General features: G+C 31.8%; 1 protein-coding gene across 1 annotated transcript in view; it reads right to left on the bottom strand.

Moving 5' to 3' along the window:
• The window catches only part of LOC105362377 (uncharacterized), a 154,725-nt gene that overhangs the window by 12,699 nt on the left and 125,359 nt on the right, over window positions 1–16,667 (bottom strand). The window contains exon 5 of the mRNA XM_011499816.1: window positions 145–574. Coding sequence (XP_011498118.1) covers window positions 145–574 — 430 coding nt within the window. The remainder of the gene's footprint in view (window positions 1–144; window positions 575–16,667) is intronic.

Below are 16,667 nucleotides of genomic sequence, written 5' to 3'. Positions count from 1 at the left end.
AGCGAGGAGCGAAAAGTTTAGAAGATAGGTAGGTAGGTGGTGTGGTGGATAGTCAGGTAAATTGGTTGGCTGGCAGGCAGGCAAAAAGTTTGGACATATTGTAACGAGACGAGGACGTCAAGCCCTGGATAAAGCCACACCAACCTGATCGTTGTACAACGTGTATTGCGGCGGGGGCGTATTGGGCGGCGGATATGGCGGTGGAAACTGCCATATGAATTGCTCGGCGTTGGCGGTCGTGGTGGCGGTGCCACCGTAACCGCTTTCGGGTGACGTTCGCTCGGTGCAGCCGTTGCCGAGGGCGGCAACGATGGTACTGGTCGCCGACTGGGTGGCCACGGCGCAGCAGGAGTCGACCGTCATCGTACTGCCCGTCATCGCCGGGTTCACAATACCGCCGTCCCCGTCGCAACGGATCGCCTCCTCCCGCTGCTGCTGTTGTTGTTGTTGTTGTTGCTGGGAGGATACACCGCTGCAGCACTGCTGCACTTGCTCCGGATGCACCGTGTTACCGTGATGATGGTGATGGTGATGGTGATGGTGATGGCTGTGCTCCTCGCGCTTCCGAAGCTTACTGCGGACAAGCCGTATGGCTATCATGGTACCGTTGCTCCCCACCATCCTCTTGTACTTCAGGTACAGCCTCGTGAGCTTCTTAGCGACGTTGGTGGGAATTTTCGGGCCGGTACGGGGGCCAGAGCTTCTCCCGAGGCTCTGTGGCCCCGAGGGAACTCTCGCCGCGACGTGAAAGACACGAAAAATAAAGGGAGCGGCTACACGCGTTCGTTAGCTGGCGCTCGCGCCCGCGCTTCCGTGCGCCTGCCTCCGCAGCCACAGCCGCTGCCGCCACCAGCGCCTGTCCCTTCCCACGTGTCTGTCTGTGTGCGTGCGTGCGTCGGTGCGCGCGAGTGGGCTAACTCGTACTCGTTGTTGCGTCCAGGCTAGAGAGGCCCGTCCACGCGCTTCTTGTCCGCTTTCGGCTTCGACTTTCTCTCTCTCTCTCTCTCTCCCGGGTCCTGGCTAACTGATTTCCATATTACGTCCGCGCGGAGAACACGCACGGAACGTTGCTTTTTCCTCTGCCACCCACCGATACGCGCACTCGTCTCGTTAAGAACCGCGCACCGATGCCACAACATAAACAAGCACCGCACTCGTGCTACTCAACGGGGCCCGCCGCCAATACTACTACTATTACTACTCGTACTGTCTCCAGAATCCCCTGACCGGGTGATGGGTCGGGGCTGGAGAGGAGTAGTCGGGCCGGTCCCTTATCGCACGATCGCGGCCTGGAGCGAGGGACGGCTTAACCCTTCACGTCACATCGGGGAGCGACCGAGAGGCTCGGCTCGGCTCCGCTCCACTCCGCTGCTCGAACGCCGCTGCTCTGTCTGTCTGTCTGTCGCGCGCCAACCGGACAGACGCGAGGCCCGACGAGGATTCTCTGAGCCGGTGGCGCTCGCGCGGACGCCTCTTATAAACGGGGGGAGGCCGGCGGTGCGACGGCACAGGCGCGTGTCCGGGGCGCCGGATTGGCCGGGAGGCGCGGGCCAATCGACGCCGCGGCGTCGGCCTCGCGCGCTCGCTTTCGAATCGACGCGCCGCCGCGGCAGTTTTTCGCCTGGGGATTGCCGCCGACGCCGAGGCGCACACTCTCCCTCTCCGCCCGAGACGCTCTAATCGCGTGCCGTACGAACAAGGAATAGACCGAGTGAGAAAGAGGGAGTGAACGCATTGTATTATTGGACGATACGGCGGCTAATTAGGCTAGGTTTGCGCGCTTATGGGGCGACTCTGTTTACCCGAGGGTTACCAGCCTTTTTCATTTGTATCATCATCATCACATCATCACATCATAATCATCATCATCATCATCATTATTATTATCATTATCATTATCGTCATTATTATTATCATTCTCGTTGTTATTATTGTTGTTATTGCGAACAGCTACTGTGGGGCGGCCGAGGCTTGTGACGGTCCGGTATATTCGTCCGTGCGACTCTTCTCTTCCGCGACGAAGTTATTGCCGGAATTTTGCAAGTTCATAGTTGCGCGCCTATGTCGTTTTATTAACGCGACGCCTACTGTCATACTTAGCACTTGGGGCTTTTTCACTCGCTTAAATCGTAGATATATCATAGATTTTACAATTTCTATTCTTTTTTGTTTCAAACACTTTTATTACAACCGGGGGCATTTAAGGCAACCAAGCAACTTATTCCTATGCACTTATATTGATAAGGATAATCCTACTTGAAGCGTGCAGTTTATTTAGTTACTACGAATGATAATGCGATACGTCTTTGACATTTCTATTTCGGTCGTTGCTGCTTCGATCTATCGAATTCTTATGTAATTCGTGCAAGCTGATTTGCTTTATGAGATTGAATCTTATTTAATAAATTAACGCACATGTGCCCGGTTCGCTGATAATTGATTATTTGATAGTTGAAAAACATTGTGCGAAGGAATATTCATAATTAATGCATTTAGTTCAATGTATTACGCATAATACTTCGTATCGCCACCGTTTTATCCTCTTTATCTTATTTGTATGAAATCTTTGGAATTAATTTAGTGCCATTTCAATAGAATAAATTTTTCAATTAACAATGATAAAATCTTCCGAGCCAATCGAACATTTTATAAGTTCCACAATTGCAAACTAATGTATGTAATGCCGATAAACCAAACATTTATAACTATACGCGTGAACACATGTGCAAACATGTGTAGACGTGTTCATGCGTGCGTCCAACGACATAAAAAGAAAAATCTATTTCGTCAAATTATTAATGCGAGATGTGTAACTCTGAGAGTGCACATGGATTGTACAAGTCGATTTTGAAAATTACCTAAAAATAGCGGGTTTATGAATTTTAAAGGCATTGCAGAAGTTCGTTATTCAATTTATTTTTAACCTTTCTCTACTCTACGAATGTACATGCTTCATATTTTAAACCTATTCTTTATACGCTCTGTTACAAGTAAGTCTCTGTTTTATTTTATTTTTTGCTTTGCGACCGCCTCTATTCCTTTCGCATTTATTTTCTCTCTTCTTTTTATTCTTATTTTTCGTCAACACTCTTCGATGCCCTTCGCCTTAAACTCAAGCCTATTGGATCTCGAGGAAAGAAACCTTCGGGCTAAGGTATGGAGTTTTGTCGCCACTAAGGTTTATGTATTGTATGTAGAGACGGCCTGTCGTTGCTTATACTTTCATTGTTTGCTAGGTCGCGGTATTAAGTGACTGTTTAAACAGACGGCGAGCGGCAATGATGATTTTATTTTACCAATGTCTCCAATTAGTAACCGTTGCGCCGAATTGATCAGTCATTTAGTCTCGCCCGGAGAATATTATTTGCAATTGCGAGAGTCATTATTGAATAAAAGGATTAGCTGCTTTTATTTTCCAAATATGAGATAATGGATAGCGGTGGAGGAGGTTTATTTATATTTTTATTTATTTATTTATTTATTTATTTTATTTTTTTTTTTTTTTGATAATTCGCAATTACATTGGTGTTAGACACTCGACGAGACGCTTTTAGGTTGGATCAATTGTATACCCATTCATTCGGACAAATAAATATCAAGCGTTATTAGGTTTTGTCTTTACATAAGATTTGACTCTGTTCAATCAATATGCGCAATTATTACTATTTTCGTCAAGTTATATAAAAAAAGAGACAAACTATAAAGAGACAAAGATAAATAATTAATCGTCACAACAATTTGTAATTCTAAATTAGCTTCTTTATGTAATGTTATAATGTAATAAAGATTTATCATTACGCGATAAAATTATTACCTCTTTTGTATGATATAATCAATTAAGTAAATAATAGTATCCAACAATTTTGCCGTTGTTTTAGCAAGGCTGATTTTCCACCTACTCGATGAAAATATAATTTATAGAAAAATCAATGATTTCATTATAACAAACAATTAATCATATCATTTACGAGGAAGTTAGTTTTTAATTAGTTAGATTAATCAATAAGCATCATTGTCAATTTTTGTTCGCTCTTGTAAATGAAATCCACCTTTACTATATATAGGTTAAATGTTTATCACAAATATTGAATAACAAAAAGTTTTTAACGAAAATTTACATATTTTACAATAAAATGCATTAAAGATATTTGCACGTTAAACAATAACACAAAAATTGTTGCTTCTTAGTAAACCTCAAGGAATTACCTATATTAAATAAAAGTAGTTAATATAGTAATAATAATTAATTCAGTAAGATATTAATTAAGAGTTTTTATAGAGCAATGATTCAGAAAATTTTATGACTAAATGTGAATTGCTAAAGGCGTTATTACATTTTTTTTCTTCACATTTGTTAAAATTCCGGCGAACTTTACATATACTACTATAAAAATAAAAATGTAAATTACTTGCAAAAGACGCGAAATGTCGATATCGGTAAAATATAGCTGGAATATTTCAATGTTTTAGACGGGATATTATTAAGGACATTTAATTATTCAGTAAAGATGTTATTTTTTAACATCTACGGCAGCAATTATTAGTATAAACTTATGTTCATCATTACATAAGCCGAATTAACAAATAGTAACAATTCCATGTACCTATACAACTTAGTGTTTATAAAAAAAATATTAATTTATTTGATTTAAGCAAATGAAAGTGTAAAGTGCAACGGAATGTCTCTTACTAAATATGTTAGATAATCTCTTAATATATTATAGATCTGATAGCAGTAGGATTATGCAATTATTTTATAATGATACAGTATTGTTTATACTACTAGAACTTGGCTTTTACATAATTTGTCAAATACTAACGTGTAAATAGTAATAGTGCAGCATGTTTTTTTAATTTAATTAAATTGCAAAAATAGCTCGATAGATTAAGAGAAAAAATCATAGCTTTATAAAATGTAATCAAGCACGATAATTATATAAAATATAATTAAATCATCATATATATATGTGTGTGTATATAATTTTATTATTTCAACTTAAATAATATAAACAAGATATGAAGAGCATATTTTTTCATAAAAATGCTTTTCGATCAGGACGAAGCTGTACAGATTATGTTTCTACTTTCAAATTAAAACTAGGTTACCTCATTACAGTAGCGGCATTATTGTATTTGATATAATATTGTGATAGCTTATTTTAATGAATAGATATTTACAAATTAACTTTTCACGCACACTTACCTAATTATGCATTTATTTAGAAAAGCGAGCTCATCGACATTTTTTTTACAGTATGTTTAGTAAAATGTCTGTATCTAAAATAGCTAAAATAGTAAAATTTAGTAAAACAGTAAGAACACCGATAATAATAGTAGTAGTAGCAGCAGCAGTAGCAGTAGCAACAACAACAATAACAATAACCACAACAACAACAACAACAACGACAAAAAAAATATTAATAATGACCAAATAATAATAGTTAGAGAGAATTCTTTATGCTATTGCATTTTATCATTTTCGTAACTGATTTGAATGACGATGAAGATAAATTTCATAAGTGAAAATACAAAGCGTAATATTACTTCAATGACTTAATTGGCAACCATTATTTTTTACTTCCAGATTTATCGGATATCAATGTATAATATTATTATATTATATGTTTCAAAATAAACAAAGCTGTTAAATTACTAAAATCAATGTTATTGAGCTACCTTTGAATATTCTAATTTAAATATTGATATATGAAACGAAACTATATCATAAGAGAAAATAGCTCTTGAGTTTCCTATAATATTATAAGATAAAATTTCAAAATAAGATTCGAATTTTACGACTATATTTAGATGTCTAAATATATGTAAGTTTCCTATGAATCTTCTAATTGCTATAGAAAAATTCATTCAATAATGACAGCTTTCGATAATACTATTATTAAACAAAATTATCAACGAGCAACGATGTCCTAGTTCGGAAAAAAATATTGCTCCGGTAAATTGAGAAAAATTTCAATAAAACTCTAATATATTAAGGAGCAAGATAAGTTAGCCACTCCTTACAAGCAAAAATGATCTTCAAACGATTTTCTGATTTACCTTGGTTCCTCGATTGTAAAGAGTATATGCATTCAAGGTGGGATTCTCGGGCGTTAAATCCAAATCCAAAAAAATTTGCCAGCCGCTTGAGCAAGTGACGGCGGGAGGTGCGGCGACGGTTAGGCGAGACGGAGAGGAGAATAGTATTTTGATCAATTACTTTGCGAGCCAGAGAAAGCAGAGGCTCGTTAAATAATGCATAAACACATGGGTGTAACAAAACGCGATGAAATCGTCGCATTAGCCACGTGCACTGTCCGACTCAAAATTGCTTGACGCTCGCATTTAAGGGAAGACCGCCCTAATCCTCTAAAAGCTCGGTACGCAAGCTCCGGACATTTACAAGTGCGTTAAAAGGCGTTAAAAGAGCCGAGCTGAGGTCACGTCACTGATATGCGATTTGCAAAAATAGACAAAGTTCGAAGTTCGAGGAGGACAGAGAAAGAGAGAGAAAGAAAGAGAGAGAGAGAGATAGAGATCGGCAGTTGCATGGCGGATGGGTTAGGTGAGTGGGGTGGGGTGGGGTGGCAGAGAGGGTGGTGAGACACGAGCGAACGACGGCTGAAGTTACGAGCTCGGGGCTGATGCAGCTTGTGCTCGAGACACATCGGGACTCACTCCAAGTCATTCCGCTCGTTTTCTCTTTTGGAATTCCTAGTCGTCTGCGATTTTTATCCGGATATTTTTGAATATCGGTGACTTTGCGTTTAAATTTGTGTGACTGCCGTCGTTTCTATAAATGTCTGTGCATTGCAATTTAATCCTCGCTGGAGACAAAGTTTGGCTTGTAAATTGCGCGTGACTAGAAAAACGATATTTTTTTCACGTTTCAACGTTGATTAATTAATAATGTCAGCATGTAAAGGATAATGTTATTTGTTATAGAATGTTATAATACAATGGAGATTCAATAAATTACATGAAAGTACAACGTAGCCTTCTCGCTGATAAGTTAAAGGCAGAAATCGATTAAAAAATACCGTTACTTTATTTTCTGGAGCAATTAGATGAAGCTCATTTTATAACAGGAAGAACGAACGTGATTGAGTGCAAGAAAATGCTAAAGATGATTTATAATATCATTTTAAACACCATCGCATTACTATAATTTCTATTATTAATACAATATCCATTACAGTGGGTAATACACTTCGCACTATATTTTTCAAGATAAATGCACGAGTTGTACTGTTATAATTGAACAAGATTTTTCCGTATCTTATGCGATCCTCAAATTTGTAACAGAAACAAACCAGTTCGCTGTCAAAACTAAGCATTAAAATCCCCACTTTATAATATAACATAAACGTATCTATAGAAGCTGCTTGAAGAACGGTCAATGCGTCCCATACTTCCTTTTAGTTCGCGCAGATTCACACGCCTCCTCTACAAAATAAAAACTAAAAAAAAAGAAGAGGCAAAAACGAGGAAGAAGTTCACTCTATAGCCAACGAAACCCTTCTGAGAATTATGCGTGAGCCTCCGCTTCCATGGTAAGGTCATTCATCCTTTCAAGGACTAACTCTCTTTCATTCTGTCTCTCTCTCTCTCTCTCTCTCTCTCTCTCTCTCTCTCCTCTCCCTCTTGCGTGTCTTTTTATACATGCATTCGTAAACGTATGCACAGATGCATATATGTATCGCTATCTCACTCTTATTTCCCTTTATTACGAACGAGTTCTCGTTGCTTTCGTACACGTTACTGACGTATGTGACATATCCCCACAACGAACGGATGATCCATACGTAATTATTATGATCTTTTACCGGTAATTTATTAATTAACTAGAAATAAATAGCATGATAGAAGCGGTTGACGTATACAAATATTGAAATAGTAGTTTAGATAAATGATAAAATTGATTGTAAATATACATATGTTTGATATTAAGGTTTAATCGGTACTCGCGAATTCTTTTCATTCGTACACTGTGAGATTGCTTATTAACCAAAGTACATGATATTTATGGATAATGATGTAGGTAAATCGACAATTTAATTTAATAGGCGATAAATAATTTTTATTAGTTACGCGATAAAATGTACACATACAATAGTATAAAAATGTATTGAGAAGTTATATAATATATAATTGATTGATTTGTCAAAATGAACGGAGACTTTTGACAGAAATTTTCCACATTTTAAAAAAGCTAAATAAAATTAATGTCATTCAGGAAGAATTTATTTATTTAAACATTGAGGCCAATGGCTATTTAGTTTACATAGTAAATAATATTCATAAAATTTCTATAAATTCTTTAATCTCTTGATCTCGATCATATTACCTCTGTTCTTATAGCTTTTTTTTTATATACAATAAAAACTTTTTAACTTGTTTTCATAATCAGATTCTTTTTATTTATAATTATAATCTTCTATGTCGATAAATTATTTTATTACAAAATTTAATTACTAATCGAAAAATGTAAAATTATTAGGAGTTAAAAATGATTGGATTTTACAAATGAAAAAATTGAACTACTGTCTTAATTGAAAACATTTTTTTTCCACTTAATTATATTAATAAAGGACCCGTTTATTTATTCATTCATATCTTTATTTACCATCGAAGATACGCATGTAAATTTTAAATTTTGTATACGACTTTATCTGTGGCATAATTGGTCGTCTGTTTTCTCTATATAAAAACATGCTCAGTTCGAGTCCAAGCTGAGCCTAATTTCCTCATTTATTAGATAACTTTAAATTTTTATTTTTTAACCCTTTTATTTAAAATAATTCAATTAAAATATTGACTTTGAATACACATAAAATATTCAACATACATGTCCCAATATAATAGGTATCATTTAGAATATTTTTAAATTGATATTACTTTAATTGTTATATTACATAAGAAAATTAGATTTAATATAAAATCTTTGTGGAATTCTTACACAATAATATACTTGCTTAGGAAAGATTTGTTAACAGCTAATTATAAATAATAATTTAATAAATAATACACTTATTCCCGAATTGAACCCTCACGATATATCGATCATCATACTATTGGTAATTAATACTTATAACGTATATTATGATGAATGACACACATATTGCAAATAAGCATGTCATTGCATGACCAACTTATATTGTTATCAAAAATTTCTTTCTTCTTTACGTAGAAATTGCTGACGAATGGAAAAAAATACTGCAAGTTTGAGATAGCAAAACGGAACGAAGAAGAAAAACATTGAGCTAGAGAATGGGCAAAAACGAAATATCAGAAGAGAGAGAGAGAGAGAGAGAGAGAGAGAGAGAGAGATAAGCAAAATTCAATAAATTCAGAAAGATAAGACCGATTGATGCTCCATCCTTACTAGGGTTATCAAAGCGTGTAATTTTATATCCATAGAAAATCCTTGGCTAATCGATGAAACAGCAGTCGATAAAATTGTTCTTTGTTCTACATTTCTGTATACATATTTTGTATTATGTATTAGTTAATATGTTTTTCCATGATAATTCATAACACATTGAATTGCGAACAGCCAATACCGTTTCAAACTTTCTAAATGCTTTGATGGAGTTTGAATTTAATATTGAATTCGAAGATATGGGTGAGAAAGTTAGACTCGAAACGATTAGAATGACATTTAATAAGTAAATCTAATAAGATCTAATATACTATCAGAGCTTTTTAAATCTAAGCTTCTTATTTTCTTAATACTTTTAGATGTTCTGATAAAATAGTTCAGTTGATTCATGTTATTAATTTATTTAATGAATAAGAAAATGAATACTCTTGTATATTTTTGGTAATGTTGCTTTATAATTTAATTAAAAATTTTTATTGAAAAATGTATTTTTAAATATTTAGATACAAGAATAAGTTTTTCAAACTCATTAGGTAGAGATGATTACCTTGTGTTGATTATTTTTTGTAATGCTATTATATAAAGCTTATGTACTGATATTTTAAATATGAATTAGTTATACAAAGTCAATATGAAATAATGGAACTTTATTTTCATTGAGTAACAGGTTATTTTGGAATTATTACTAGCATGAGGAGTATTAGTGAAAATTTTTAAAAGCTGCTATTACTAAATCATTTGTTACTACATATATATATATATATTGATTTAATTTTAAATATGATATAATATTACATTATGAATTTATAATGTAGAATGCAAATTTTTAATTGTTAATTTATTATTTTAATGGATACACATAAATTTCATTGATAAAAACTTAAAACTAGTACAAAAAGTGCATTATCAACAGGTAAAATTTTTGAACAAGTTCATTGCAGTTCAGTAAAATGACAGATTTATCGACTTTCCAGACTTTTTAGTATTATAACAAATGTGAGAAGATGACGTAGGACTTTTCATTACACTGTGTCGTCACTGATAACACGTAATTAAAATCTATAATACAATAATTTTACAATTCTAATGTCATTCCACTGTAATAAAATCAACAAACAATCAGAATTTCAATAAACAACTGTCATAATTTTTAGTATATTTTTATATTTTATTTTCATTTGTTTATGTAATTTTATGAAGTAGAATGTGTATATAAGTTTTCATTTAAAGATATATAATCTTTCTAACCTAAATTAACATTTACTCATAATTACTTTCTTTAAATACAAACATACACACACAATATTAATTACTTTATATTTCATATTTACATATTTATATATAAAATATCAAATTTTATCGCAAACGTAAGATTTTATCAGCATGATCAGCGAATTTTCATGCATGACAAATAAAGGTTTGTTCCGTTCTCTCATGCATACCGTCTAATTTTTATTAGAAATATATTTTCCTACACTTCCTTACATACCATACATAATATGCATTAATTTAAATTGACATAAAATTCAACATTGTACATAAGACCTTTTAGAAATTGAGTTTAATCAATACACATACCAATACATACTAATTGACATTTATTCTGCATAATATTATAGAATAACGATTTATTACGTAAACTATGTTATGAAATCAAATTATTATATCGGCAGAGTTAATAAAAATTATTACCATAAATAACTGTCTTAATTTATATTAAATAAATAATTTAAAAAATACGAATAAAACTAACGAAGTTAGTTTATAATACAAAACCATTTTTCTAACAAATAAGAGCTACGTAATAATGTTGACTTAAGTAATAGTAAAATTCAGTACATATGTGTTAAAAGTAAACATTGAACATTTTGAATTTATAAAAATTCTCATAAAATGCTTATATTTCAATTAATTTTGTCAATAAATACTGTTCTTTAAATGAAAATTCTAATGATTTACCTATAAATCGTTACATTCTTATTTACTTTGCATTATTAGAATTTTTCGTTGCTTAGCGCACACAAAATAACTATACTCCTACAATAATAAAAATAAACATTCGTACTTTATAAAGATAAAAAATTTCAACAAAAAGTAGATCATTCATTAATATTAAGCGTAATATTATCTCATTCTTGTTGGAGTATCAAAAGTATGAGTAGAACAAATTTGGAGAGAATAATAGCCTTTGTGTTCTGGGTCGCCAAGCGCGTAGTTTAAAAAGAATAATTTTGTACATACGGAAATCGTATTTCGGCAGATTGCGATGAAGTTGGAAAGCGCAAATCTGCCAAGTTAAACGTCTTTTTCCTTTAAAAATAGCAACTTCGCGAGCACGCGCGCGCTTTTAAACTCGGTTTGCTTACGTGGAAAATTATAGTTTGTGATTCCCTAAAATAGATCAGGCGAGTCTCTGCGCGCATCTATTTTATTGTACAAACTTTCGCACGCGCCGAATGTAAAGAAACTTGTGTTTCTCAATATTGCTTTGTCCGTGAAGCCAAATACTGATTAAAGTGCTCAGCGTATGAAAGTACGCTACTGATAAACATTGCATTGCAAAATGCAAAAAAAAAAACTGGTCATTTAGATATATCGTCGTCAGCAATTTTGTGCAAATCTAATTTTGGCAATTTTCAGCAAAAATTTACAATAAATTATCATTAATAATTAAATACTTTGTAATGTATTGAGATAATGTGCAAATAATTTCAAGGAATATTTATCAAGAATTGTAATTTTTCGCATTTAAATGTATTATTGCGCTTGGTAAGCATTTATTTTATTTGTTGCTCGAAATTTGTTTTTCCTGCTAATTTTTTAACGAAATTTTACGAAATGCCTCTTGATGTCTCTTTCTACAATAAACGGAGTATAATATTTTGACAATTGTATATTATCTTATGCGATTATTAAAATAAATAAAATCATGAAGATTGGTATTAGTAGTACAAATTAATACAATTTATACGTAATTACTTTTCTAGTAAAAAATAACGAGTACACTGTTAATGTACACTCCATGACTTTCCTTGTGAAATGAACTCGTGTAATAGCAGAAGTAGACTCTTATTTACGAAGCACCAAGTCTCGTGGGAAAAATTCTTCCTTGATCTGCTTCGTTAGTGTCATTTGGATTTATTATCGAATTAAACATTGGAGTCTCCAATACTCGTCACTATAATACTAAATGAATCATCATATCATCCGTGGTCATCTGCTAATGCATCACATTCATAATGTACATTGAGATGTTCGATAAGAATAGTAGATATAGTATAATAATTTGCAGTATCTCGTTATTTAATTGCATGCGGGGAATTACAGAGATTTAAAGAATTTTGGACAAAATGTATTTGCAAATGCAACGCTAATACCGACGCCTAGATAAATAATTGTTTTAAACAAAGAGAATGTACATAATTACATTTAATCATCGTTTGTTTTGACGTAGAAAAAACTTGAATCTAAATAAATATTTTGTATTTATTTTCTGTTTATTATTACATCGATTATGTAATAGAAACAGTCTTCTCACTACTCCATTTATTAACATTTAAGCTAAGAAACAGCTCGTGTTACTCAAAGAGAACGTTTTTTCTTTTAAGAATAATCATCTTGTTTCTTAGGAAGCTCCCTGTAAGATTTCCTTTGAATGTAACTGTCATTTCCTTGAACGAACTGGCAGGTCATTTTATTTAACGAAGTGGTAAACAAATTCAAACTAGATCATACGAGTCAAAATCATTACTCAGTACTGAGACGTATTTTTGAGTATAATGTTAACGCGAAGTAGATGCAATATGGTTTTGAATATTGACTATACAATTGTTGAACTATTTCATGTTTCATAAAAAGCTTTTTCTAACGAGTTCCTTTAATTAGATACCAATAATCTTTCGTAATAAGTGCAATACTAATTGTCTTTTTCATATATTTTTATTTTATCGATAATTTATCGTGGTTTACTTCAATATTTACATCATAAATTATTTTCTTACATAGCTTAATATATTTTATTTTTTTTAAATTTTATTTATTAATCTGCTATAAATACATATCTTCGTCGAATAGACATTAGAGCAAAAAATTAAAACTAATATTATTATTTATGATTATTTGTTATAATTTAACTTAAAGAGTTTATAACACGCAAGTTCAAATACTACTTACTGACTTATCTACAAAATGTTTTTGCTTTATTATAATTATGTATGTGTATGATTATTGTATATGATTCTAGTGTTTCTTAATTATCTTTTTATATTTTGGTACGACAGATATTATAATTTTAAATAGATCATGTATTATAACTGTTAAAAGACAAGAATAACGAGAGTAAGTGCCCCACGACTATTCTTACTCGAATTAGAAATCATTATCGGTCATATAATAATTTATAAAATTTACTCTTCTATTTATAAATCGACCTGCTCTAATAATAGCGCATATCAATCATATATGATAATGAACTTTGACGGTAATCGATGCATACGTTTATAAAATACACACACACGCACGCACGCACGCACGCACGCACACAAACACACACACGGAGAGAGAAACGATTAATTAGAAAAAGTAATAGGAATGGAAAGAGACGATAGAGACTTAAATATTCTGACCCTCGTATAAACTATGTTATATCGTTCGACTAATAAAATAATATTCAATGATTTTCCAGCGGCGCAGAGCATACACACATGCGCATGTTAACATATAACGTGTGATATAAGCACCTGAGATAATTTTACACTCTTGTATGTAGATGTATCCGAAAACGAGTCAGAAATAAATTCATTGGTCCTTTATTCTTATAATAAAAATGTATTTACAGTTTACGATTGCATAACAATTGTGATTATTTGAATTTTCATTTTAGAATGTATGTATCGCTGATGGATGGATATTCAAGGGAACTCGATTCTTCTACCAATAGAAGTACAAGTACACATTTATAAATGTAAATGCATAGGTGTAGCTTATATGTGACAGTGCTATCGTCCACGACAAATCCTCTTATGAACGGTATGTAATTATTGATTTTGTCGGGTTATGAGCAAACTTACACGCTAGGATTGATGTTGGATATTGATGCTACCGATAAGTGTCATTTGAGAATTAGTTCGTAAGTTTTGATGATTAATACACGTACATGCTGGAATTATATAAAAGAAGATAGGGGGGGGGGGGAGGAAGAGAGGAAGGGATTACGAAAATTTAGAATACAAACTATCGTCGTACGCCAGTTGTCCATAAAAATATAATATTTTACGTCAATTTCAAGCAATTGTGTTGAACTATATTTGCTATATATTTCAATTTGATACCCAATAGAATCATAACAATTCATAATTTCATTCATACTTTGAATTAGACATATAAATATTTTGTTCGTACCTAACACTATTACACAAACAGTTGTATAGGAATCAAACGATATCATAAAAAGATTAAAAAATATTTCATATATAATGTCTAGTAAAAGACGAAATCTTATTATGTTATCTATGCAACTATATATTATAAAATTATCTAAAACTTTATTCTAAATTCTCTTACTGACATCCTATATTTTATACAATACTGTTCATTCTGAATAATTATATTAATATTTTATATGAAAAAAAATTAGTGATATCTACTTATTTAACGTTATTTTAGTTTTTATGAAAATAATTATTAATTAAATTTTGAGAAAAATAAATTACCTCATTTTTTGTATATAATAAAAATTCAATTACATTTAAACATTACTGAATAATACGAGCTATTAATTAATATAATAAATTTATGTGTAAATTTGTTGAAATCGTGATCTTTATAAATTATTTAAAATATTACTATTATAAAAATGACAGATGATTTAGTTCAATTATAAAAGAAGAATTAATTTGGAATTATGACAGTTTGCTTAAATCAGTTATTAATATTGATCTTTGATCGTGGAACTATATAGAGTTTATCATGAATCTAAGTAAGTAGTAAATATTAGGACTTTATAATCCACAGACCTAAGTAATATACAATTTGCGATTCTTTGATTAACTTCTATATAATATGTGTGCAACTACACATCTAATATAGATTAAAGTCGCTGATCAATTGGCATTACCTAGTGCATGGGGATCCGTATTGCGTGTACCATAATTATTTTATTAATCTTACATAATAATAACGAATCTTGTCGAATTATCAGTTGTGGTAATTATGCTCTATGAAATTGGTTGTAAGATAACATAATAATGTTTCACACAAATATATATATATATAATATATATATATATATATATATATATATATATATATATATATTGATATGTCAAATAACTGAAAATTACGTTGCCAAAATCTTCAAACTAATTGTATCATTAAAAAAAAATGCATATGTACATAACTATTCTTGAAATTCTTATCAATTTCTTTTTTTAATGTTCAAATTAATAATAAATTATATAATATCAAATAAAGATGTTTAGTGAACATTTATAGAAGATTTTAATTTTATACATTTAATACAGATACTTTCATACTTAATATTATTAATAACAACTTTCATAATAATAGTTAAATGTATTTGAAACATATTATATTTTATTTAAGATATCAATGCACATCAATTGATTGTGAATAAAGCGATCTGTTTTTATATAAATAATTGAATATTATTATATAAAATCGTTTAAAATATCAATGATTATATCATAATATTTATGGACTGCATGATGCATAATTTTATTATTTAATTGATTTCTGAGGTATCGCATGTATTCAAAGTAAAAACTAAATATATAGAAATTTATATTTTAAACTATCAGTACGAAGATCATTTGTGCTCCTGGGATGATCGGTACATAATGTTTTGTAACGAAAAAATTCAAGTACATGAGAGTACAAGAAATTCCATTATTCAATATTTAATACTGTTTAATAAAATTATTATGAATTTACGATTAAAATTTATGAACGATATTTCTCGTCAAATATTCTGTTACAAACAAAATTCAATATTATTGTAATTATTAATATGCAATTAAGATATATGATATGCGAGAGTTAATTATTTTAAATTTCAGTATAAATTGATCGAATTTTTAAATTTACTCTAAATATAGATAAGTATTCATATAATTCTACAATTTATAATCAAAATCTTGAAATCTTAAAATTTTAATATTGTATATTCCATTATATTTATACAGGGAATCAGTATACTTTTGAATACTAAACAGTATACAGTATACAGAACAGTATACTTGAATATTAAACAACGTAAATAAAATATAAA

This window comes from Ceratosolen solmsi, unplaced genomic scaffold (genome assembly GCF_000503995.2).
Source record: "Ceratosolen solmsi marchali unplaced genomic scaffold, CerSol_1.0 scaffold35, whole genome shotgun sequence".
Taxonomy (NCBI): Eukaryota; Metazoa; Arthropoda; class Insecta; order Hymenoptera; family Agaonidae; genus Ceratosolen; species Ceratosolen solmsi.
Note: the sequence above shows the minus strand (reverse complement) of the source record. Positions and strands in the feature narration are given on the sequence as shown.